At 33.8% G+C, this 26657-nt stretch overlaps 1 protein-coding gene across 1 annotated transcript; it reads right to left on the reverse strand.

Annotated features, from left to right (window-relative positions):
- Positions 1-726: 726 nt before the first annotated feature.
- LOC115876066 lies at positions 727-26450 on the reverse strand. The gene is made up of 3 exons (XM_030891749.1): positions 26168-26450; positions 3726-3914; positions 727-1142 (listed from the first exon to the last, which is right to left on the reverse strand). The coding sequence occupies exons 1-3, from the start codon at positions 26313-26315 to the stop codon at positions 991-993; spliced, it is 489 nt and encodes a 162-aa protein (XP_030747609.1). The 5' UTR covers positions 26316-26450; the 3' UTR covers positions 727-990.
- Between the last annotated feature and the right edge of the window lie 207 nt (positions 26451-26657).

Consider the following 26657-nt stretch of genomic DNA (forward strand, 5'->3'; position numbering starts at 1 on the left):
TGTAGCTTAAAATATACATCAAACAAGATAAACCAATTTAACTAAATTTGAAAAAAACATTTTCAGCTAAAAAGGCAAATACCTATAAAAAGATAACATAAATTCGTACGATCGAAAAAAACGGCGTCAAAGACGGCTGGGGAATAACAATGGATGATAATTTTAGCGAGGTTCAGCTTTAGATGTCATAAATGTAGTTTTTTTTTAATATGTTTGAAGTAATCATTTGTTATTAAATTTTTAAATATATTAATTTTTCTATTTGCTTAGGTACCTATTCCAATTGTACCAACTTATTTTTTTTAAATAAATTGAACTACTTAAATATTAAAATTACAAACACCTGTCAAAAGGATTTGTCGTTGGACAGACTATAATAGTTGAGGAGCAGACTTTCTAGATGCATTTTATCCATTTTTTAGAATTTTGGCAAACAAAGAAAAACTGCCACGCTTTTTGTAAGAAACTTACCGAAAAACTAGTATATACTTACTTGAAAAATTGATAAAAAAAACATAAAAATAGTATGTGTGTGTAGTGTGCGATGCCAGTTGAAAATCTTAAAAAATGGACTAAATGCATTTAGTAAGTCTGCTCCTCAGTTAGTCTGATGATGGAAGAAGACCTTCTAATATTTCAAACACGAATAAAAAAATACTAATAAAAAAAACAATGCAGTATTAAATAAATTAATTTAATTTTGAATTGGTATAAAAACTCAAAGTGTACACAAAAACTTATTATAAACTATATTTTTGCCAAATACATTTACACTATGAAATACGTCACATATTATCACATTTAGAAAGGCGTTACAAACAATTCAATCCTTTTGGAGAAGAAGAAAAAGTTTGAGAAAATAATATAAAAAAAATTAAATAAAAGAAACTTAAAAAAACAATAAGTAATAGAGAGCTAGATGAAAATGTAAAGTAACACCAAGATTGAAACTAAACACATAGATATGTTTTTTTGTTGCTGTTATTGAGTTTAAGAAGTTTTGGCAGTAGTAGTGGTAGTTTCAGCTGCATCAGCTGGAACTGGAGCGACAGTTGGAATTTCGGGATACTCCAATTTAGCTCCGTCTTCGCATTTGAAAGCTGGACAGCAGTTTGGGAATGGTGCAGTTTTGTTAGTTTTTTCTGGAACAAATTTAAATTATGAAATTAGTGTTATTATGGCAATATTATGTCGAATGAGTAATAAGTACCATATGATCGAAAAATAAACGGTGCCCAGGTGGCTTGAAAATGACAATCGATGACGTTCCCCATATTATTTTACCTTTGTATTTTACAAATAAAATGCCAGCGATCTTCGTTTCATAGCCATCACTAGTAACGTTTTTTTTTCGATCATATTGTCAAGGTGTATTACTGGTTGCATAACTGCATACTGCTAAAATCGCAATGTGCTTTAAGGAACCTGGCGCATTCGCCAGAAAGTAAAGAAAATTATAGAATTCTTTAGAAAAATCTAGAAACAACCGCCAGGGGGTATATAAGGCCCGCGCTTTGACAGTTGGAAGTTTTAAAAGTTTGAAGTTTGAAGTCTAAAGTTTGAAAATACCGCGAAATACCGTTAGAGTAATAGTAGTTGCCTAAGTTGTGTTGTAAATAGTATAAGTTGTGTGTACAGAGTGAAACAAATAAATTCGTTAAGTATTTTATCGTGAGTTTAAATAGTGGACCCACGGAATCCGTAACAATATTGTACTAATTAACATAGTAGTAACAGAATTCAGGCTCTGTTAAAGCAGCCACAGAGCTCGTTGTTTTTTAGCAGTGGTAAGGATGATTCACGGTACACCGGACCGTACCCGAGCCGGGCACGTTTCGTGAAATAGACACCGAGCCACGTCCGGGCCTTCTGTTTATGCTACATCGAGTTGATAACGGGGCTCGTATTAGTTCTGAGTATATTATAAAACACAGCCCCATAGACACACGAAGATTTAATACGAACAATGCCAAAGTTCTCGCAATTGGAATTGGTACCAATTGCAGTTGATGAATAAAGAACAACATCTGCAGAGGAAACACCTGCTCAAAGGAAAAGATGAAGGACCGATCTTCTTCATTACATCCTTTCATTGTCCAGTTTTACGCCTGTCGTCAAATACTGCTGTAAGATTCACTAATACTTACTACAGACATGATAAAAAGTGTACTTTGTTTATATCATGACTGCAGATTGCAGTCGGGGCACCGGGAGAAATACATTCATGCTTTCCGCAATGTGGCGGGAACGGACCGGATCCGAGAAAAAAATGTACGCCGACATTTCTGGGACGGGGCACGGACGAGTTCCGGCGAAGCTCGGATCGTGCTCGGCCTGGCATGAATGTTTATGTGTAAAGAACACTTGACAATGTTTGGCCGTGTCTTCACCGACGCACGGCTCGGACCCGTTACGGTGTAGCGTGAAGCATCCTTTAATCGTCGATGACCACTGCTGGACTAGACAAGTAAAACTGTATTTGCACACGCACTACGTCAGTGTAAAACGGTAACAACATGAAACGCGTCGATTTACTTGCAGTGGCGGCAACGATAGCAACATTAAAAGTAAAAAAGAAGAAAAATAGATAAAAGTGGGCTAAAAATAGTTTATTTAAAATATATCAGAATCTGTCATATTCTTTAACTCCTTCCGGAAATTGCTACGAAAAGAGTATATTTTGTTTTTTACCCTTTGTAGAGAAGCTTCCACATCCACCTCCTTCATTTTTAGCCTACCATACCAACAGGTAGGACCATACCAATAGGTATGGTAGGCTATTAAGATCGGCAAAAAAAAGTTTTTTAATTTCACTCAAAATGAGTTATTTGTCCGTTAGTCCGCCTGTCCGTCTGTACGTCTGACTGTAACACGATAACCCAAAAACCGCTAAACCGATTTTAACCAAATTTGGCACAAAAATACTGTGGCACCCGAGAATCTGGCCATTAGTTTTTGGTGGGGGAGGGGGATTGGTAAGGGGATTGGAGGGGGTTAAAAATTTTAAAAAATCGTAACTCCTAAATTACAGTAGCTAGCGAAACGCTGTGTTCAATTTAAGATTAGGAATAATATTTGCAACAAAATTTGTAATAACAACAAAATCAGTCAAAGTCGCAGTTTTTGAGATAAAAAAAAATGGAAAAATTCCTTTACCTGCTTTGAAACTAAAATAACTGCCTACCAACTTTTTATTAACATATTATTATGGGCGGCTATACGTGCCTCCCGGCGCCAATTTTTTCAAGTAGAATTCATGAGATTTATTTTTTTATCGCGATTTTTGTAATCATCAGTCTTAATTTTCCATAACCAGGCAAGTACCTATAGACGTTTATAAACTGTATTAAAAACTCTTTATTTATGTACCGTAAGTTCATGATGGTTAAAAAAAAGTTACGAACTGAATAGAACCAACCATTACGAACTTAAAAGTTACGAACTGAATAGAATGAACCATACAAATAAGACAATAACAAATACTAAATGCAACATGTACACGTGCACCAATGTGAAAGACCGTCGATTAAAAGGAACGGCGCACACATTATCAGTTTTCACGAAAATGGACGAACCGACGATGATGATATCCGTGTTGTGCCACAGACTATCAGTTTTAATCGTCGTTGTTAATCGCGGAGATTAAATATGACAAAAAAGAGCGAAGTCTGTGGAAGCCCTTTAGTTTTTGGCATTAGTATCTTCTTTAATTTGTTGCTTTTTACCTTCGTCCAGTTTACATTTGGGATTGGCGAGTGGCAGTGGACCACAGTCTTCGACGAGTTCCAAAAGTCTTGGGGGTTGGTCTTCGGAGACCACGCAGGTGGAGCGACCACAGAATGGGGTCAAGTCCCAAGTTTTACCAGGCTCGACGGTGGCGCATTTGGTGGAGGCGAAGCACATTCCAGGGAAATCTAGAACATAAAAGATTTTTTCCTAATTAAATATGTTAAAGACCTCTTAAAAAAATAGATAAAAGTGTTTACAGTAAAAGAAAATATACAGGGTGGTCCGAATTGTGTTCGGGAGATTGCAGAAGCATATTATGCATGTAAAAGTAATTAAAAAATTTGTATACACATTTAAGATTCATTCCGAACCTCGCAATTAGTGGAATAAATTAGTTGTTTCAATTAGCGCAGAAGTTTGTTGCTTTAGTTTCAATGTAAGCATTCAGCACGTCAAAATTAGTGGTAGTCTTTTTTAATTCGTAGAAAAAGTTATCAAACTTTTGACTTTTCCACTAATTATACTTTAAAATTTGCGAGGAATGTCATTTTGGCCTTTGATTATCATCCGTCTAGAGAAATTGTGGTTAGAAATCTAAAGTTGATTGTTTTATAAGCTGATGAATATTGGGCTCTCTCTATGGATGCAACTGGCTAACGCAAGCTACACGCAAGCTGTTTCTAGGATATTCTACGATGGTAGTTTGTTGTATATAATATAGAGAAATCCTAATATTTTGCTTATAAAATAAAAAACTTCTGATTTCTAACCAAAATTTATCATGACGGGTGATAATCAAAAGCCAAAATTACATTCCTCGCAAATTTTGAAGTATAATTAGACGAAAAGTCAAAAGTTTGTTAATTTTTTCCAATAATTGAAAATTACTACCACTAATTATGACGTTCTGAATGCTTACATTAAAATTAGGTGAACAAACCTCTACGGCTAATTGAAACTACTAATTTATTCCATGAAGCTTTATGTCCTACAATGTTTCGTTTCGGAGATACAGGGTGTAGGTTTCATTTTGCTTTCAATTTGTTCCAAATAATTCCTGAACTAATGTCGATATTTGGACGAACATTGGTGTTTGGAACTTTTTTAAAATGAAAAATTTGATTTCGATTTCAGGGTTGTAGCAATAGCAGCAAAAAGGAGACGTTAACTTAAAATTTACTTTACTTACAGTGATTCAACTGTACTTTATTATTAAAGCTTGCATTATCATCCTGAACAATATTTTCACGGTTAATTAAAAGAAAAAAAAATATTGAATTTTTTGGTGCACCCTAATAATGATAATAATAAAATTATTAATTAAATTAATTATTCTTCTTATTAATCAAATTTAAAATAAATCTATATTAATTTAATCTCTCCGATAATTTAATGAAAATTCGACTCCCAGAAAATGAGCGATATAGTACTACCTATACACAATCAAAAATCATAGTGATTTAGTAAAAAAAGAGAATTTTCCAATGGGTGCTTTCCGACAATGGGGATTTTTCAACGCTACCGCGTGATTAATCCGTGAATGGAAACGTAGCGGTCCCTGAATCATACTTCCTTTTCAATATTTTTTTCAGCCAGACCATAGACCGTCGTTTTTATGGTTTACTCATCATAGAAATAAATAGCAAAAAAATACAGAACACTAATCAGGGTCGCACACTGCGGCGAAGCTTCCATTGATGCGGGTCGCATTCCTTCAAAAAACTAGTTTCATTTCATAAAAAAAAAACTTTTAAATTTTGTAGCATTCTTGTTTTTTTTTAATTTTTTTTTCCGGAAATAAATCCGTCAATACTTTTATCCACGCCAGTGATAAAATTCGCAAAAACACGCATTTTCATTACCGCACTCCTTGTTTAGATGACTACCAAAGAGAAAAAATATTTTGTAAAACATTTATTTTGCACTAAATTGGAAAAATATGTTATGAGTACCTTTTCATTTCCATAGTTGTGTACTTTTTTTTCGGTGCACCATTTTTCATATTTAGAGTATGTATATTCATACTTTTGTTTCGATCTTGCTGGAAGCAATCCAGAAATGGCTCTGAATGCCTCTTCTTCAATGTCAGAGGGAATACTTTTCGAATCGCTCATTTTTTAAACTAGTGACATCAATATTATTTACTGTCATATTGACATTGCCATGCATGGTGTTATTTGAACAAAGGTAATAAGGTAATTGATTTTTAGGATTGGTATATAGTACAATAAGTACAATAATTTTTAAAATTCATTTTGTGTTTTTATAGTTACATAGACGTAGATAAAATATTGTACAATACACGCGAGTTAACTCCATTAAGATACTTGTGTGGTTACACAACTCGTGCTACGCACTCGTGCAACTTTTACACGCGTATCTTAATGATGCTGTTAACTCACTTGTATCGTAAATATCTATTATCTTTTTTAAATAGTAATGATAGTTATTACCGATAATATAAACTTATTACAACCAAAAATTGTCAAAATCACAATAAAGAAATGTTGCCAAGTCCTGACGCCAAAAAATTAATGAACTAAATGTGAGAATAAGAGGAAGTACGCTTTAGAATTGTTTAAATGCCATGTTATAACAATGAAAATTAGACCAGTTATTTTATTACATCTAGTGATATCCGCATGGGGTATATTATTCCATTGCCTTGGGTTCATTTTTCGTGTCCTACGTAATTTTAATTTATTCAAAATGTCTTCATTATACAAGCTGTCCCAGGAATAAGTGCAAATATTTTAACTATATTTCGGCCCAAGAAATACACCTATGAGGTTTTTTTGCGAAAATTATATTTTTCTTTAAATTTTCCGAGAAATTTTAAAAAACTTTTTAGTGCCACTTGTTTATTCACTTGAGTCGTCGAATAAGCTTAAAAACCTCTTAAAAAAATCCTTAATAGCCGGCTATCGCCAGCGGTTCTCAAAATGTTGCCATTCTTTTTTTAAATTTTAAAAGTTAAATAACTCGGATATTTACAATTGAGTAAAGAGAAAAGATGTTTCTTTTGACCAGATCTAGCACCCCTTAAAATATCTGCACTTATTTCTGGGACACCCTGTATTTTTGGATCTATTCTCTATTTATGTTTTCTCTTGTATTTTGTTTTGACTATTACATTTATCGTTAATTGTTAATTTTTTATTATTTTTAAGAAAACCGCATCTTTGTATTTCAACTTATAAAAGAGACTAGACATAGGACATAAGACACACGAAAATGGGACAACCTGTACGTATTTTCATTATTTAACTATTCTGTTTCAGTTACGTATTCCAAATTTTCTAAATTGTTGGTAAAATAATGCTTTCTTAAAATTTTTGTAAGATTCTGTGCTGTATCCACAATAACATGTTTAAATGCCTTAAAATAAAAACGAGTTCCTCTTTTGCATTGTCCATAATGCAGTTGTTACAAAAGTAGCCTATCTGCCATACCGAACTGGTTTATCGACCTAATGCAATTCAGCCTCACCCTACTCGATTGCCTTCACTTTCGATTTTTAGCGTTTGGTTGGTCAATTCTTTGTTTTGCTATAAAGCAACGTATAAACGTTGGTAGTTCAAAATTTTGCATATACGCTACATTGATATTAAAGTCTTAAATAACATCTATCAGTCAATTTGACATGATGAATAATCGACCAGTCAATTGAAATGATCACAGTCACACATACACACATGGCCAAAATTATTGCTATATTACAATTATTATTATATTTTTATTTTATTTGGATCCTAATATGATTCTTTTTATATTTTTGGACATATTGGCTTACTACACGACTAACTAATATAAAATTAAAAATCTAATTGCAACTAGCTGTTATAATAATTTTATTTCATAATGAGTGAAAATCAACAAAAACAAATTTTATTTTAAACAAAAAATATTGAAAACAATTTTAATTATTTCTCACAACTAATAGTCTGTATTGCCTCCTCGAGCCTCAATGCAAGCGGTGAGATGACGTGGCATGCTCTCAATTAAGTTGTCCAGAAGATGTTGAGGAATGGCTTCCCATGTTTCGTGCGCAGCAATTTTCAACTCATTTAAAATACGGGGGGCATCATGCCTTTTGGCAATATGGTGTTTCAGCATGTCCCAAGCATGCTCGATCACATTCATATCTGGAGACATCGGTGGCCACCACAGTTTTCTTATACCCTCTTCCTCACAAAATTCGCGAACCGCTAAAGTGCGATAGGGAGGAGCATTATCGTCCATGTAAACAAATTCATCCCCCACTGCCCCTCGAAATGGACGCACAATAATAAGCTCTAAAACGCCTCTAAGATATGAGGCACCTGTCATTGTGCCATCAATAAAAACAAGGGGAGTTTGAGCTCCGTGCATTATTCAACAGCTTTTGTAAGGAATCTTCGCTGGCAGCTAATAGAACCGAATCATCATTCATCAGCGTAACTTATGTTGTTTGAGTTCTCCCCATTTACCTTAACACCCAGTCCGCGGCCACTTAAAGCCTGTGTTAGGAATCTTTCTATAAATAGTGTCAATTTTTCACAAGTTTTATGCCAATTTTTAGTAAATGGCTTGTAGAGATTGACCTCGCTAAAATTATCATCGATTATCATTCCCCAGCAGTCTTTGACGCCGTTTTTTTTATCACACGGTATAATCTACGCCTTTGAAATAATCATCCACTATTTTATGTTATAATTCTTTTGCCACTATGTAACCACCTAGTTGTATACGATGCTGTAACTTTTCAGTTAAGTTATTTTCATTCTCTTCTCTTTATTGTCGTATTATTTTGTATAGAACGAAGCTTACATAAAAGGAAGAAGACCGTAGGGCGAAATCGTCCCACATTCGAAAGCGTGCGATTTTTAAAGTAAAAGTTTATAAGTGAAAGCGTTCATCGAAACGAAAATGAAGCCATTGTATATGGACTGGAAGCAGACAGTCGTTTAATAGGAACGATGCGTTATTTCAGATAATACTTGTTTGATATGAATAATTTGCCAATAAAATGCTGGTTGCTTAATTAAAAATTCATCCTACTGTAAATTTCCAAGCGGATTATTCAATACGGGAATGTAATATTTATTTAAATCTTTACTAATTATTAGTGTTATCAAATTCGTTTTGTGTCATCTTTTTCCTCACGAAATTTTCAATTCTGTGAAGAAAAAAATAAAAATTTTATGATGAATAATATTTAAGCCCTATTATATTAGGGTTATATAATAGTCTTATATATTATACTAGCGTGTACCAGCGACTTCGTTCGCGTCGAATTAATCATTCGTAAAGGTGATGATAAAGCAAAGCAAGAATTTCCATTAACATACAAACTGGATAAATTTTCTCACATTTATGTCAGCATGAGAAAAAACAATATGGCGAGATTATTATATAACTTGGTAATATTTGAGGGGTAGTTTCATCTTGTTGGAATTTGACTTTCGAAAAATCCGTTTGCCAGAAATAAGCTTTTTACATCAAGCAGTTTAAGCAGAATCGTGGTAAAGAAATTCCCAACTTTTTGGAACACCCTGTATGATTTTTTAAAAAATTTCAAAATATGTAAAAAACCAAATAAATTATGCTTGTCCAAGCGTTTTCCCGAAAGACTAACCGTTTTTTAAATAACAAATATTGTAATATTTGAGGGGCGTTTTCACCCTCTTGGAATTTGAGATTCGAGAAACCCCTCCTTATCGAACCTCTACACCCCACAGTCAATCCGTTTACCAAAAATCAGCTTTGAACGTCAAGCGCTTTAAGTAGGATCGTGATTAATCAATGACCAGATTTTTCGAAACACCCTGTATACATTTTATAAATATCTTAAAATATGTAAAAAAAAACAAAATAAAATATACATGTTTAAGCGTTTTTTCGGACACTTGACCGTTTTTTAAATAAAAAATATTGTAATATTTGAGGGGTGGTTTCACCCTCTTGGAACTGGAATTTCGAAAAATCCCTTCTTATCAAACCTCTACACCCTAGAATCAACCTGTATGCCAAAATTGAGCTTCTTACGTTGAGTGGTTTGAGCAGGATCGTGATTAATCAGTATGTCAGTCACTTAAGAATTTTATATATTAGTATAGACCTTATAGATAATATAATATAAGGTCTATATTATAAGGTCTTAGCGGAGATACCTCCGACTGCTCCACGAAGGACTTGCTCCAGAGGAAGCAAAAGCGAAAACACTCCTCCGAAAAGGGGAGAGTAAAGAAACCAAGAAACAACATGACTCATCTCTATCAAAGGGAAAGAGAAGGAGTGAAAACCTCTCACCTCTTCTCCGGCGGGAGAGAAAAAAGCCAGGATGGAAAGCCGTCCAACACTGGGAGGCAAGCAGGGACATTGCTGGACAAGTGAAAATGGCGGTGCTACCAAAGGATTTCCCAGAGGTTGCTCTGACCACTGACCAGCAAACGTCTCTAGAAGAGGCTATACTGGACGAAGTAGTGGCTGCTTCGTTTTGCGGGGATACACTTTCTAGTGGGCATGATCCTTATAGATTGTGTATCTCAAGAATCGGCGAATTGGTTGGTGGAAATCGCACCTAAGCTTAAAAATTGGCAAGGGCCGGAACTGGTTGCAGTGAAGGGATAAAACATCCCTAAAGAGGCATCAAGGTTTTTCTGCCGAGGAGCAAGAGGAAACACCACCTACCTGCTGAACCTTATCCAGGGTCAGAACTTAAATGTAAGGACATCGAGTTGGCGAGTCATTAACTCGAGGGAGGAGGGTCATGGTCAGGTCCTCACAATAGGAATTGACCTTAAATCCAAGGAGGCAATAGGGAAAGAGGGACATATTATCCTCTATACGGGACAACACCGGTGTCAGGTCTAAGGAGAGACCAAGTTAAAGAGGTGGAGAGAATGGAGACAGATTCTCCAGCCTACACCTCACGGGTACCTCAGCCGGAGGCAAGTTCCTCGACTGTGAAGGGCACGGAGGACCAAGCTCCAACCGTTGAAGGGTGTGCACCCTCGAAGGAAGAACATCTGTTGTCAGAAGAGGCTGGAAAGTCCCTGCCCCTCTACAACAGGGGTATGATGGGTTATAGACTGTGTAATGAGTCAAGGAAGGGGGGCACAGTTACCACCCCCCCCCCTCTCATTCTACATTCTATATTCTAGATGTTACGAAGCCTTCCAAGTTGACTTGGATAAAACAATACGATAAAAGTAGCGTACAAGTGAGATGCGCGAAGCATTATTAAGTACAGTTATACAGAGTGTCCCAGAAATAATGCTAGTATAGCATTATTCCCTGTTAGTATAGTTCCACCCCAGAAACACGCATATAAGAATTTTTTCGCGAAAAAAAAAATTAAAATTCGGAATTTTTTGAAAAAATTTTTGGAATTTTTTTAGTTTTTGAAATACTTGCACTTATTTCTGGGACATCCTGTATATGGTAGCATCCAAGTGTCAACCCGCCTAGATGTACCTGGGGACTATTTTATGAATGCAAAAGATAAATCGCATAAAACAGGAGCATAACGGTGTTTGATATAAAGATGTGTACGAGAAAATTGGAGAAGATGACCAGCTGGTAGCAAATGAGCTGTGGTTTTAATATAAAAGTTTTAAATGGTAAAAAAACTTTAGTTTTTAACCATAGTTATGCAATGTTCAACCTCAATGTCAATATTTAATTGTTTTATTATCCTTTATTACCAATATTGCAAAATACACAATTTATTAGGAGCAGAAGAAAAAAGTAATTGCTTCATACACCGTGTTACCGATATAATTATTTTATTATTTAGATCAATTAATCATACAACCTTCTGCAATAAGTCGTACTTTTTAATAAATTAGTTTAAGAAATTGGCATTTTGAAAAATATTTGACTATTATTCAGACCCTATATATTTTTTTGGCGTTTTATAAACAGACATTTAAAACATACAGAAATTAGGTTTTTAATTTGTTTTAAATTTTAATAAAAATTTAGTTGAAATCCATACGAAACCATAGTTTAGAATAAATAATACAGAGTTATATAGATACAGGGTGCTACAAATTCGAGGTACAAGCATTGGTATCTCGAAAACTGTAGGTAAAAGATACGAAGATGGTTAAATTGGGGCAAAGTTGTGCCTTGAGATGTTCATCAAGATGCTATCAAAAATGTTTTAAAAATTTCAAGGATTGCTGAGTTTTTTTGGAAAAATCGGATTTTTTTGAATATCAATTTTTTTTAATATCAATTTTGATAATAGGCGGTTGAAGCGTAGTGCTAGCCACATTACCTTCCTTGTATACCGAACGGCTCTAGTTTAGCAAGCTGTTACCTTGCTACTCCCAAGGCGTTAAATGCTATACACGGGAGCTATTATTATTATAATTTAATTTTTTCCTGTCGTTATTTTTTAGAAAATTAAAAAAACTAATTCCGCATTCTCATAGCCACTTTATTAGGGTTTTCTGATAGTATTTTTAGATTTTCAAATGAGCTGATAGTTTGTGAAATACAGAAGCCGACTTAATTTTTTTAAATACGGACCTGCATTTTTTATTTCACGTTTTGAAAGAACGTGGTCTCTTGAGTACAATGATATGCCACACTTAATACTTTTTTTGTTTTGGATACCTTAACAACAACAAAACTATTTAATTATTATTTAAAATATTTTCAAGTCCGACTCTGTTTTTTAAATATTTAATCTGATTATAATCATCGCAACAATATTGATCAGTGCTAATTAACATTAAATAAAGAAAATCGAGCCAATTGAAAGATTCAAATAAATAATATCCAGGTCAGTAATTTAAAGATATTATTTTTATTGTGAATTTGAAATCTCAGTGTACGATCTAATAATATGCATAATATTAATCGTAGTTACATGTTCGAAAGGGTTACCACCTTCCCTATTGCACAAATTTATTACTCGTACAATTTTGTTTATAGCTCTTTGAACATATCTTCTTCTTATATTTCCGAATGCATTTTGTACTCTTTATTGTAAATGTTGAAAAATATTGATTTTACATTTACAAATGACGTCAAGTAATGCCCCCCCCCCCCCTTGGCTATAGGTCCAGGAGCCTCGCTGGCCATTATACAGCTTTACCATTTCCAACTCGTCTTCCGGGAAGATGATTTGATTGTTTATATTACATTATATTTATATTTTTTATTTTTTATTGATTTATTGCATGTCATTTTCCGTATTCAATTTTTTACCCCACGTCATTGTTTTAGTTTGAAGGCTTATCAATATTGTAACGATGAATAGATAAAATATTTAAAAAAAACAGAGCCAGAGATAAATTGTGTTCAAATGTCCGGAACAAAAAAAAGTATAAAGTGTGGCATATTATCATTGTACTTAGGACACCGAGTACTTTCAAAAAGCGAAATAAAACATGCAGGTCTAAAAATACTGTAAGATTAGGGCTATCTTACAGTATTTTTTTATTAAGCGGCTATGAGAATGTGCAATTAGTTTTTTGATTTTCTAAAAAGTACCGACAGGAAAAAATAAAATTGATCTTCAAGCAAAATATTTGCGTAAATTTTGCCAACATATTTGCGAATGCGAATGCTAATATTCATTTCATATCACTATAGCAATGCATTATTAATATCCTCTATTTCTTACTATAACACGCTTCAAGAATTCTTAACATATGTATTACATTAGAGTGTAATTGTAAAAGTGAAAACTAAAAAGCGCATTTAACTTTTTCGCAATAATATGTTAGTGTAATAAAACAAACGAACAATCTAGAAGTAGAAATAGTAATATCATCGTTATATCAAAGCGATTACGTTTCGAAATAATTAATTCTTTTAAGTAATAGCGAAGAACCAACTGTTTCCAATCACTGGCATCCGCCAATTTCTATATACCATTTCTAAAGAAACATCACTTTGAATTTGTCGTATTCTACTTACATTTGATATACAGGGTGAGTTTTAAATAAGTGAACATATTTTCAGGGCTAGTAGATCTCGAGAAAACATATTTCCTCTTTACCGTTTTCTCATAGACCTGTTTTTGGGGTCGAAATATACCACATACCAAATTGACTCACCCTGTATTATTTTATTTAACACACAAAAAAGAAATAAGCAAATAGAGAAAATAAAAACAAACAATACAAGATTTAATAGAAGAAAGAACTTTCTACGAATTATTAATATATCGAAGTAAAGTGTGTCCAATCCAATGAGTCACAGATAAATGGTCACAGACTTACTGGAATTTAAATTTCGCGCTGGAGATTCAGGTGATAGCTCTGCTGCAAAAAAATGCCAAGTTGCCGCATTTATTTATTTATTTCCCCACATTGTCACTTTAGTTTTGTATAACGAGTTTTTGGTTTAAATAAATAGTGTTTGTTGATACTTTAAGCATGAAAATGTTTACTAGCAGACTTTTCAGTCGAACATTGTTCTTTTTAGAACCTCTTTAGTGCAAAGTGTACAAGATAGTTTAATAGCCCTAGAAATCTAATCGCAACGTTATTAGAATATTGTGAACAGGAAAGCGGTAGTAATGTCCCTTTATGTCCCTTTAAGTGCTGTTAAGAAAAGGTGAATCTTGTTGTTGTAAATAATAACTGTTTATATATTTATAATTAGTTATTTTTGTTTCCTAAAATATTTTGATTAAAAGAAAATAAACACAACCGCAGAGTCTAGGGATATTTTAATTTTTGCCTATATTTTTATTTTGTAGCTGCGAAAATTCATGAATTCTTTCAAATATAAAAAAGAACACCTTATCGATATTTCAGTTCGTTTACCTTTACTAAGTGCGTCTATTTTGCTGTATTTTTGCAAAACATAAATAAAATATTTTTAAGTAAAAGTTATGGTACCTTTTGTGTACGCATACTTGAAAGCTTCTTCTTAAGGTGCCGTGCAGATTCCTGCGTAGGCGTTCATCTTTTTCTTCCTCATCAGATGGTTCTGTTAACTGCCGCGACTTGGAGTGCTTGGAAGTCCTGTATGCCTGTCCAATGACGAATATTTCTCAGCCAGGATAGCCTCCTTCGTCCTATCCCCCTTTTGCCCCCTTCTATTTTACCCTGGAGAATCAGACGCTGAAAGTGATAGCGTTCTCCACGTAGTATGTGTCCCAAATAGGCTATTTTCCTCTTCTTGATGATTTCGAAGAGTTCACGTTGTTCCAGACCAGCTCTTCTGAGAATGTATTCGTTCCTAACACGGTCGACCCAGGGCACTCCTAGCATTCGTCGTAGGGTCCACATTTCGAAGGCTTCAATTCGGTTTATTGTTGCTACCTTCAGTGTCCATGCTTCCACACCATATAACAAAACGGACCAGACAGACATAGCACTTCACCATTCTGTATCTAAGGCCGAAGTTCAAATTCCTATTTGTGAGAAATCTTCGCAGTCTCAGAAAAGTAGATCTTGCTTGTTCGATCCTGCATTTGATCTCCTGATCCGGATCCCACGTTTCGTTAACCATGCATCCCAAATATTTAAATTTTGTGACCTGCTTGATGACCTCTCCATTTAAGTAAATTCTAGTGTTCGGAATATTGTTTTTGCTAACAGCCATAAATTTAGTTTTTATAGTATTTATATTTAAACCCAGTCTTTGACTTTCACTGTTAACCTTATTTAGAAGGATTTGGAGATCATTTGCATTGTCTGCCAATATCACTGTGTCATCCGCATATCGGATATTATTAATTGGAATGCCATTTATTTTCAAACCAATGAGACTATCGGAGATTGACTCAGTGAATGCTCTTTCCACATATAAATTGAACAACATTGGAGACAGAATACACCCTTGCCTTACCCCCTTTTTTATTTCAAAATCTTCTGTTACTCCTACGCTATGTATACGAATTTCAGCTTTTTGGTTCCAATACAAATTACTGATGAGCCTTATATCTTTTCCATCAAGTCCCAAGTTTCTGAGGTATGATACAAGGAGGTTATGTTTAACATTATCGAACGTCTTTTCATAGTCTATAAAGCACATGAAGACATCTTTTCTCTGATCTTGGCAATTCTGTACTAAAGTTTGAAGACTGAATATGGCTTCTCTAGTACCAAAGCCGTTCTTAAATCCAAATTGACTTTCTCCACTTACTTCCTCACATATTTTGTAGAGTCTTGTATGCAGTACCCGTAAAAAGAGCTTAAGAAAGTGGCTCATTAGACTAATAAGACGATACTCTTTACATGAAGTTGCGTTACTTGACTTGGGCAGCGTGATAAACGTAGAACGAAGCCAGTCTTCAGGGATGTAACCGGTGTCATAGATGTTATTGAAAAGCTGTACTATAGTTTTTAAGTTTTGTTCATTAATTAAGTGGAACGTTTCCGAATACATATCATCAGGCCTGGAGTTTTGTCGTTTTTCATTAATCTAATCGTATGAATAATTTCACTTTCCAATATGCTTGGTCCTGATGGCATGGGAATCTCAGTTGCAGGGTTTTCTGATCTTTCGTCGTTGAAAAGATTAATGGTATAATTTCTCCAAGTTTGCAATAGTTCTTCTGTTTCCGTTCTAATTTTATTTTCGTCAGTTTTAATTAGGGTTATTGATTTATTATAGTGTAACCCAGCTATCTCTTTCACTTTCTTGTGAAGATGGAAACTGTCTCCAAGATGACTGAGATTTTCGGCCTCTATACATCTCTCCTTCAACCATGTCTCTTTTGCCGTTCTTATTTTATTACGAATTTTTCTTTACATAGATTTATATTCGTTGTGATTATTCTGGATTTTAAATTGTCTTCGTTGTTCCATCATTTTTAAAATATCTTCACTCATCCACTCGTTTTTCGCTGTTGTTCGATTAGCCGTGAGGAGGTTTTCATTTGTGTTCTTAAAAGCTTGCTTAATGCCCAGCCAATGTTTCTCAATGTCATTTGTACTGACAATATTTTCCAATTCTCTATTTATATGGTTTTCATACATTGATCTTGCCTGCTGGTCTCTGAGAAGTTTTGGATCCAAGTTCTTTCTCAAGCTTTTTCGTTTAGGTTTGGCAAAACGCAATAGGATGTTGGCACGTAATGGATTATGGTCCGATTCAATATCGGCACCTGGCATTGTAATTACTTTTGTTATCAGGTTTTTAAATCTATTATTAATTAGTATATAATCTATTTGATTACGAACAATATGGTAATCATTGTCTTGTGGAGACTTCCAGGTATAAAGTCGTCTAGATGGGAGTTTATACCATGTATTTGTGATTGTAAGATTATTTTCTTCACAGTATTGTATCAATTTCTCACCTCTGTCATTTCTTTCACCTAAACCATAATTTCCGACCACAGATGCCTGCCTAACCTGCCTTTACCGACTTTGGCATTAAAATCTCCCAAAACCAAGTTTATTTCATTAGCTTTTGTGAGTCTTAGCACCTGATCAGTTGTCTGTAAAAGTCTTCAATCTCGTCCTCTGCCTTTTCTGCTGTTGGAGCATAGACCTGGATGATATTGATATTAATAGGCCTGCCCAGTAACTGAATTAGAATTACCCTTTCTGAGAGAGGAATAAAATTCTTCACTGACTTTTGTAAATTCTCATCCATTAAAATACCAACACCTCGCTGATGATTTTGATCAATACTGCCATTGCCGGAATAGTAAAAGACTTTACCTTTCGATTTAATCATTCCAGTGCCAGGCCAATGGACTGCACTGACTCCAAGGATATTTACCTCCATCCTGTTCATCTCCTGTATTAAATTGTCAAATTTTCCAGCTGCAAAAAATGTTTTCACATTCCAAGTCGCAATTTTTGTTATCTTATCTAGTTGGAACCGGGGGATTCTTCGCACCTCTTGACCACTTAAGGTCTGCCCGGGACTAGAGGCCATTTGTTTTTGAGCTTCCAACATAACTTGAAAGCTAGTCCCTCAATTTTTATTTTTGAAACATCAGTTAACCATGCAGCGTAGGCATTTAACTCGAGAAGAAATGATTAGAGCGGTTGGTCTTTTGGACGGTGGTATGAGACAAACTGATGTTGAGCGGGAAATGGGTACTTCACAAAGCGTGATATCACATATTCGCTCACGATATCGAGAAGAGGGTGCTGTGGCAGAAAGGCACAGGGGACGTGGGCGTATTACCAACCCAGTACATAACCGATTTCTGCAACTTAATGCTCTGAGAAATCCCAATATTACGGCACCTGAGCTACAAATAATGGTGCAACAAGTTCATGGCATTGTCATTTCGGATGATACTGGGCGTAGACGTGAATGGCGTTCGTAGTCGACGCCCTTTGAGAGTTCAACCTCTTTCCTGGGGCAATCGAGGTACTCGACTTCAGTGTATACAGGAACATTTAATTTGGTAAAATTAAAATTGGGCTACAGTTCTTTTCACGGATGAGTCTCGGTTTGGCATACATCCTGATTCAAGGAGGGTTCGTGTCTGGAGAGAGCCTGATGGTAATTTGATTCGCCTTCAAAATGTTCAAGAGTTTCACTTTTAGAGAGGAGGAACAATAATGGTCTGGGGTGGAATAAGCACCGGTGGGAGAACTGGCCTCATTTTATTGGAGAACTTTTTAACGGGTAGGTCATATGTTGATCAGATACTTGGACCTGTTGTCATTCCATATGCGGCAGCTATGGGTCCCAATTTCCTATACATGCATGACAACGCCAGACCTCATACAGCTTAGATTGCAATAGACTTCTTGGAAGACAACAATATCGATGTTTTACCATGGCCACCGCAATCTCCAGATTTAAATCCCATTGAGCAGGTGTGGGATATGTTGCAACGAAGGGTTTTACGTATGGGAATACCAAGGGACAACAGAAGAAATCTTTTTTAGCTCTACAAAATGCCTGGATTGAGATACCGCAGCCTGACATCGATAACTTGATTTTGAGCATGCCCAGGCGATGTCGGGCAGTTGTGAATAACAGAGGAGGTCATACAACTTATTAAATAAACATTTGTGACACAATAAATAATGTTTTTGCTACTTAATTAGTTAATATTTTATGTTTTTTTTTCAAAAGTTTGGTTTTGGATTAGAATAAAACAATATTTTATATAAAATTATTTTATTTTATCCCACAAAACATTAAATTTTATAAAAAGAAGAAATCGAAGAAAAATGTGCCATTAGAGGCAATTTTGAAAAAATATCCCTAGATTTTGCGGTTTTGTTTATATAAAAGTGGGCAACGCTGTGCCGGTCAAGCTTAATCACGCGGCTAAAAGTTTATTTGGTATGAACTATATGTCTGTACTTTGACAGCGGTTTTAAAATGTAATTTAACATTTTTTACGGATAAATCTGATTCATAACACTATTAGCCATAAAACTATATGTTATTAAAGAGAAGGAGGCTTTAAAAAATGTGGAAAATGAATTTACAAAAAAAGTTAAGGTCATATTCATCAGACTGTGTAATTTGTTCTCGATTGAATCATAAGCATTTTTTGTGCATTTAACACCTTTCAAGAAAAACTTACTTATAATGATTGTACGACACGGCTACGGTAATCAACCGCAAAAGGATATGTTTATTTTTAGTTATAAGGTTTTAAAGCTACTAACTGATCTTGGTATTGAGTAATGATGGTAATATATTTCGAAATATCATTGTTTTTAAAAGATAATGCAAGGTAGAACAAATCTGCTGGATTATTGTTTGAATCTTTTCTTATACTATTTTTGTTTTAAATAATCAATATTAATTTATTTGTAAATAATTATTTAAATATCTATTATCTGTGTTAAAAATATTTCTATTAAATAAAAGTTTAAACGTTATTGTTTTTAATAAATCACCCTGTATCTTTTAAGCTTTTTTGAAAATTCTATTTATACAGTATGTCCCCGGATTGTCTTTACAAGAGGAAAACAACTTTTTATTATTGACAATTTGAGAAAAATGCATTCTTCATAAAAAATTTTGCTTGTTCTAAAATGGCTAATCCCGTTTATACTTTTCCAAATTTCCATACCGTTTTAGAGAAATTAAAAAAAAAACATGAAATAATACATTTTATCTAAATTTCTGATCGTCCTACATTTAAATACGAATAATTTTACTAATTCCAAGAGGTGAGCCTGCAGGTATTGCAGTAAATATATCTGAAAAAATCTATCTATAGTTCATATCCAATATGCCTTTCTAAATGAATATGTTCATATCCATCTGCCTTTGAATATCAAGTCACTTTCATTCTTTTCCGCATTTCGCAAAGCTCTGAAATCATACTTATGTACTGCAGAGAGCCCTATATACCGGGTGCGTCTCAAAAGTGGCTCACCCCTATACTTTTTTACTTTTTCAGATAAAACAACGATATTTGGTATGTTAGTATATGACATAAACTGGGATTGATTGACATATCCAATTGTTTTCGGTCACTTCCGGTTTCACCGGAAATGACTACAACTTTTGATTTTTAAATGGCACCCTCGATATTTTGTTACTTCATTCGATAGAAAATGACACTCTGAATCGAATGACATATCATATGTCAACTTTTGACATTTTGGCATATGGTTTATTTGAAATTGTAACATGCGGTTCATAACGACAATTTGACTCAAAATACCAAGTGTGTGGTATCAAATTATTAGTAAAAAAATGCTTTTTCCAAATATGCTAATGAGCCACCCTCGTTCTATTTGAAAAAACTGAGACATCATTAAAAATACGATTTGGGCATCTTTTAAGCGGCCAGGACAAGACACTAAAAACATTAGACGATCAAATCGATTTTTCCAAGGCTCCTTGATTAAAAATTAGTGTTTTTAACACAGCCATGGCACTCTAGATTGAAATTTAAAATAGAATTTGTTTTTGAGTGGCTATGTCAAAAATTCACATATGGTATGTCATTCGATTCAGAGTGTCATTTTCTATCGAATAAAGTAAAAAAATACCGAGGGTGCCATTTAAAAATCAAAAGTTGTAGTTATTTCCGGTAAAACCGAAAGTGACCGAAAACAATTGAATACGTCAATCAATCCCAATTTATGTCATATACTAACATACCAAATTTCGTTGTTTTATCTGAAAAAATAAAAAAGTTATAGGGGTGAGCCACTTTTGAGACGCACCCTGTATGCGGTAAACGACTTTTTTGTTGATGTTTAATCATGAACAATTTTGAATTTTAAAATTTTGATTATCTGACACACTGGTTAAAGCTCTAGTATTTAATATTTAATATTTTGTAACTCTTACATGATTTTACCCATATTTTACAATTTTCCTTTTGCAAAATTTTATTGATACGCATGTGTTCTGCAATGTCCATGTATGTTTTATTTGTAATTTTAATGACGTAAATTTTTTTGAATTGATTTGTATTGTATGATATTTTTTATTATTTGTATTTTTTTTTGTGCTTTTGTTTGTTTTGTAAATGCTTTGTCGATGAAGCTATTTTGGCTTTTTGTACAATAAAGCGTTGTTTATTTATTATTTATTTATTAATAAACTTTTAGTCACGTGATTAAACTTGATCTGCCCACTTTTACATATTTTCTTTTAATCAAAATATTTTAGGAAACAAAAATAAATTAATTATAAATATAAAAACAGCTATTATTTACATAAAAAAATTCACCCCCTTAACAGCACTTAACGGACATAAAGGGCTTTTACTACCGCTTTCCCGTTAAAAATAATCCAATAAAGTTGCTATTAATCTTTTGGCAACTTTTACGGCAGAGCTACCACATCAGTTAGTCAGCCCGGCGCCGAATGTGCCCATGGTTAGCAATAATGAACTTAAAAATCGCGCCCTCGAATACGTAACTAAAAGTTTAATTGGTATCGAATATACCGGGTGCGTCTCAAAAGTGGCTCACCCCTATAACTTTTTTATTTTTTTTTCAGACAAAAAAGGAGATTTGGTATGTTAGTATATGACACAAATTAGGATTGATTGACGTATTCAATAATTGTTTTGTTTTCGGTCACTCCTGTTTCACCGGAAATTACTACAACTTTTGATTTTTAAATGGCACCCTCTGTATTTTTTTACTTTATTCGATAGAAAATGACATTCTGAATCGAATGACATATCATATGTCAACTTTTGACATATTCGCTCAAAAACAAATTGTATTTTAAATTCCAACCTAGAGTGTCATGTTTTAAAAACACTAATTTTTAATCAAGGAGCCTTGGAAAAAATAGATTTATATAATATAATAATAATATATCATTTATTTGTAGTATAAAAAAAAATTACAACAATATAGTAACTATTATGCAACATGTACTACAAAAGGACTAAAATCAGTAGAACTGTTTTGGTTTGGTCTATAAGTTTGATTTGATCGTCTAATATTTTTAGTATCTTGTCCTAGCCGGTTAAAAGATGTCCAAATCGTATTTTTAATCATATCTCAATTTTTTGAAATGGAACGAGGGTGGCATTAGCATTAGGCTCATTAGCATATTTGGAAAAAGATTTTTTTTATGAATAATTTGATACCACACACTTGGTATTTCGAGTCAAATTGTCGTTATGAACCGCAGGTTACAATTTCAAATAAACCATATGTGAAAATGTCAAAAGTTGACATATGATACGTCATGTTATTTAGAGTGTCATTTTCTACCGAATAAAATAAAAAAATACCGAGGGTGCCATTTAAAAATCAAAAGTTGTAGTAATTTCCGGTGAAACCGGAAGTGACCGAAAACGATTAAATATGTTAATCATTCCTAATTTAAGTCATATACTAATATACCAAATTTCGTTGTTTTATCTGAAAAAAAAATAAAAAAGTTATAGGGGTGAGCCACTTTTGAGACGCACCTGGTATATTAGTATTGTTTTGGATAAAAACATTTAGGTAAGAGACCTAATTAATTTAAAAAAATGTAATGTATAAATTTTATAAATCAAAAGTACATTTTATACTTTTATATCATAACGTTGCATATTCTCCAAAAATTTTATAACAAAAATAATGAATCAACAATAAAAATAACTAAAGAAATAAAAATATAATTCTAGAAATAAAAATAAAAGAAGATTATTATTTTTATTTTAATTTTAACAATGTAGCAAATGTTAGCTTCTATTTTAATTGCTCTAGTTACTACGAATAAAATGCACCAACACGCACTTGCTTACTAAACATTATAATTCCAGGAATGTTATTATTGCAGAGGAATAAATGCAAATGAGCCGACCCACCACCTTGAGACATAAAATAAAAGTTCTTTTAATAACCTATCTCGCAATCGGATCATATAAATGCAACGACGCATTTAAATTGAAAATGACAATAATAAAGAAGAAACAATTAAGTTCATATCATGGTTAATTTCTGATTCAAGACGTGTGGGTGGTTGGCAAACGTAACGGCATATCGCCCGTACTGTTTGCGTTAAAAATTGTTTGTTTTCTAGATCAATAGGTGAGTATTTTCAGGTTTGGCACTTTAATGAAATATCTATGATGTATCTAGCAGTTTAGAAAATTCCAGAAGTGTTGAAAAGTCAACAGCTTTGAAAAGAATTGCATTAGTCAAGTTTTTTATTAGTGAAGTGTTTTTGTTCCATATATAATTTGGAATTTGCTCTATTACTTTGAGTTGGGTCAAAAAAACTTGCTAAACACAGGTGGACAGTGATTACATTACACATTACATTAGATTTTTGAGGGTCAATAGGACTGTTTCACTCAAGAACTGTAAACTAATAGGATCTATGAATAGGATTGCTCATCCTCATAAGACGTACGTTCGCCTCTTCCCGCGCTTCAGCTGACAGTCGTGACGTCATTGTAGTCCTTGTCATGATAGTGTGTATTATTAGTTGCCTATGGTAAACTTATAAAAATAACAGCTGAGAAATGTTGAGTTAATCATTTTGTCAATTTTAAAAGTGAAAAGGTGTCAATAAAGTTTTTAGAGCTATAAAGTGTATAAATACGTTCATTTTGTGTTGTGGATTGTGACAAAGTGCTTACTAAGTGCCTACGATATTGTTTATTAATTATTTTAAAGCAAAATATGAAAGTACTCTAAAAAGAATGCTTGCACAAGGTGATGCTGGGAACTGCTGTTCTTAAAAATGCATTATCCGAGTATTTAATACGATTTATACAGTTAATTTTCTATACTGCATAGATATAAGGTGTTTAAATAAATAAACTAAATAATAAACGTTTTGCATTCGGCAACCAATAATGCACGTGTGTGTATTAATGGTTGCCGGATAAGGACTAATAACCATGACAAGGACTACAATGACGTCACATAGCGAGTAGTTTTCGCATGCACCTGGCGGACACTTTTGGCTGAATGAGCAGTCCTATTAGGTTAACTGTTCTTGTGTTTTACTGTAACCTTTTCAGCCCTATCCTTTTCAAAAATTTTAACAACTGTCGCTAAACTAACATAACTAATTTGATTTTGATGTCAGTATGACTCTTATTTGTAGGGGGAGCCACCTACATGTGATTTAACTGTTTTGAAGAGTAATAACTTTTTGTCCGTACCTGTATAAAACTACTGAGAAAAAACATATACATTTCCGTTCAGTAAAAAATGTATCTTGGTAAAAATCGCTACGAGGAATAGGTAGGTCTCAAGATATTTCGAGTGGAAATAGTCAATACATTTCGTTATTGACATAAAATAAACATGTTGATCAGATAGTTATTTGACTGAAATGATATATTTGGGAACTTTTTATTTTTGTAAATTAATCATAAATTTTTCTTCGAAAAAATGATGATAAAACAGTTTCTGTTGAACTTTTGGTACACAAACTTTCAAAGTTATGATTTCAGTCTAATAACTATTTAGTCAACGCGTAGGTTTAATTTATGTCAATGATGACAGGTATTGATAATTTAGATTCAAAATGTCTTGAAAAGCATTACTCGTAGCGATTTTTACCAAGATACCTTTTACGTAAAAAACGTCGTAAATGTATATTCTTTTACTGAGTAGTTTAATACAGGTACGGCCGAATAGTTATTACTCTTCCCACCAATTAAAAAATATGTAGGTAGCCCCCTCTACAAGTAGGAGTCATATTGACATCAAAATCAAATTTCTCATGTCAAAAAAGTCCCAGACACCAATTTTCATCCAAATATTGACGTTACTTCAGAAATTATTTGGAAAAAATCGAAATGAAAATGAAACTTCTACACCCTGTATCTCCGAAACCAATCGTTTTAGGACATACTTTTATACTTATTTTTATCTGCAAATTATAGTGCTGAAGTGGAATACAGTTTGAACCACCCTGTATATTGTTGAGTAAAGACCCGCCTATACGAGCGCTATCACTATTCTCACTTCCATCAGCTGCTGACTGACGGGGTTCTATTATCGACGAGTCTGACTGTTTTTATTAATAAATATATTGTTTTCACTATTACCTTGCAAAGTATTCAGTATTCAGAAATCACTTTGAGTGACCAAATTTTTTGACAGCGTGTTTGAGGTAGCGCTGACGGTTTGTGTCCCCTATACTGCTTTGTCTGACTTATATTTTTGTTTTATATTGCATTCGAATGTTATCTACAAATTTTCAGCCTTCAGAAAACAGTTTGGAGGTGTTAATTAAAAATACACCTTTGCGCGCCCCTCTCAGGTTAATTTATTTAAAATTTCTTTACATTTTATCATTTCACTAATACTAAAATTGAAACATCGTAATCTTTAAACGCAAATATCTTGACAACCTTTCACCGTTTCGAACTAAACGAAGAGCACCTGTTTTACATAAAAAAGTTCTAGCTTTTTATGTCATTTGTTGAAATTACTGTATCTATAGGGATAAAAGAAGTACCACCAGTAGTACTTTCTACCCTAATGGAAAGTGATACCCTAAATGGGAGAGAGAGAGAGAGAGAGAGAAACGAACTTCCTTTTCATTTCCATTAACTTTTGTTTTTCTTCTTGAACCAATGGCGTCTGTGCATATACAACCCTGGATTATTTGATTAAAATAAATGGTACGCTATTGATTAATTTCGAGAAAACAATTTTTTTTCTGATTGCTCATCTTTTTTTAACAAGTTAGATTTCTTAAAATTTTCTTGTACATCGAACGGGTTTCGAGAAAAAAAAATCAACTACATTGCGTAACTCAAAATAGCGGAAAACGAGTACCTATTCTTTAATATCGAAGCGGGTTTAATTTTTTTTCTTTTTTTTTCTCGAAAACCGTTCAACGCACAATAGAAACTCAAGAGATCAATTTTGTTACAAAAGTATTGACAATTAATAAACAGAAATTGTATTCTAAAAAAAACTCAATGGCGTACTATTTTTTTAAGTTAACTAAATTCGACTTCTTTTAAATTTTAAATTTTTAACACCCTCTAGATCAAAAAGAAAGCACTTTAAATCTAATGTTCATATAATTTTTTTCTTATAAGGTTCTAAGCTAAGAAACACCATAAATATTTCTGAATCAGTTTTGCTCTAAAAAATTCACGTACCTCTCAATACATCAGCTGGGATCAATCTTTTGTAAGTCTTCTGCTTATCTTCGTCTGCAGGAGCCGCGGCCGCCGCATCGTCCTTCTTCTTCTCTTCGGCACCGAACACGAGAACAGCCAGAAGCCCGAAAACGATGAAGCTCTTCATTTTGCCTATTTATTTCGACTTTTGGACGGTCTTTGTGATTCTCTTCGGTCGGATGAGTGCCACCACTGGAACCCGCTTGTCTCTTTGACCACTGAGGTTTTTGTTATACCAACTGAATCGGTAGCGCGCCACCGTCACTTTTATAGCTTCTGTGCGTCGGTGTGTGGGTACGTGTGTTTGCGTGTGATGGTGAGAGGTAGTAGCATGGGTGAGAGCGGGATGGAATCGTAAAGAATCCCCCATACAGTTCGGTTATTTTGCCCGGTTTTAACCGAACGGACAAGACAGTTAAAAACGTCAGTGTATGGGTGTGTTGGGTCCATAGCTGCAAGCTCACAGAAA

Source organism: Sitophilus oryzae, unplaced genomic scaffold (genome assembly GCF_002938485.1).
Source record: "Sitophilus oryzae breed Bouriz unplaced genomic scaffold, Soryzae_2.0 scaffold_1396_pilon_pilon, whole genome shotgun sequence".
In the NCBI taxonomy this organism is placed as follows: Eukaryota; Metazoa; Arthropoda; class Insecta; order Coleoptera; family Curculionidae; genus Sitophilus; species Sitophilus oryzae.

Coding starts and splice junctions, on each gene's coding strand:
- LOC115876066 (XM_030891749.1), bottom strand. CDS start 26,315: ATGAAGAGCTTCATCGTTTTCGGGCTTCTGGCTGTTCTCGTGTTCGGT. Junction 3,915..26,167: donor CCCAGCTGATGTATTGAGAG/GTACGTGAATTT, acceptor TTTATGTTCTAG/ATTTCCCTGGAATGTGCTTC. Junction 1,143..3,725: donor CAAATGTAAACTGGACGAAG/GTAAAAAGCAAC, acceptor AATTTGTTCCAG/AAAAAACTAACAAAACTGCA.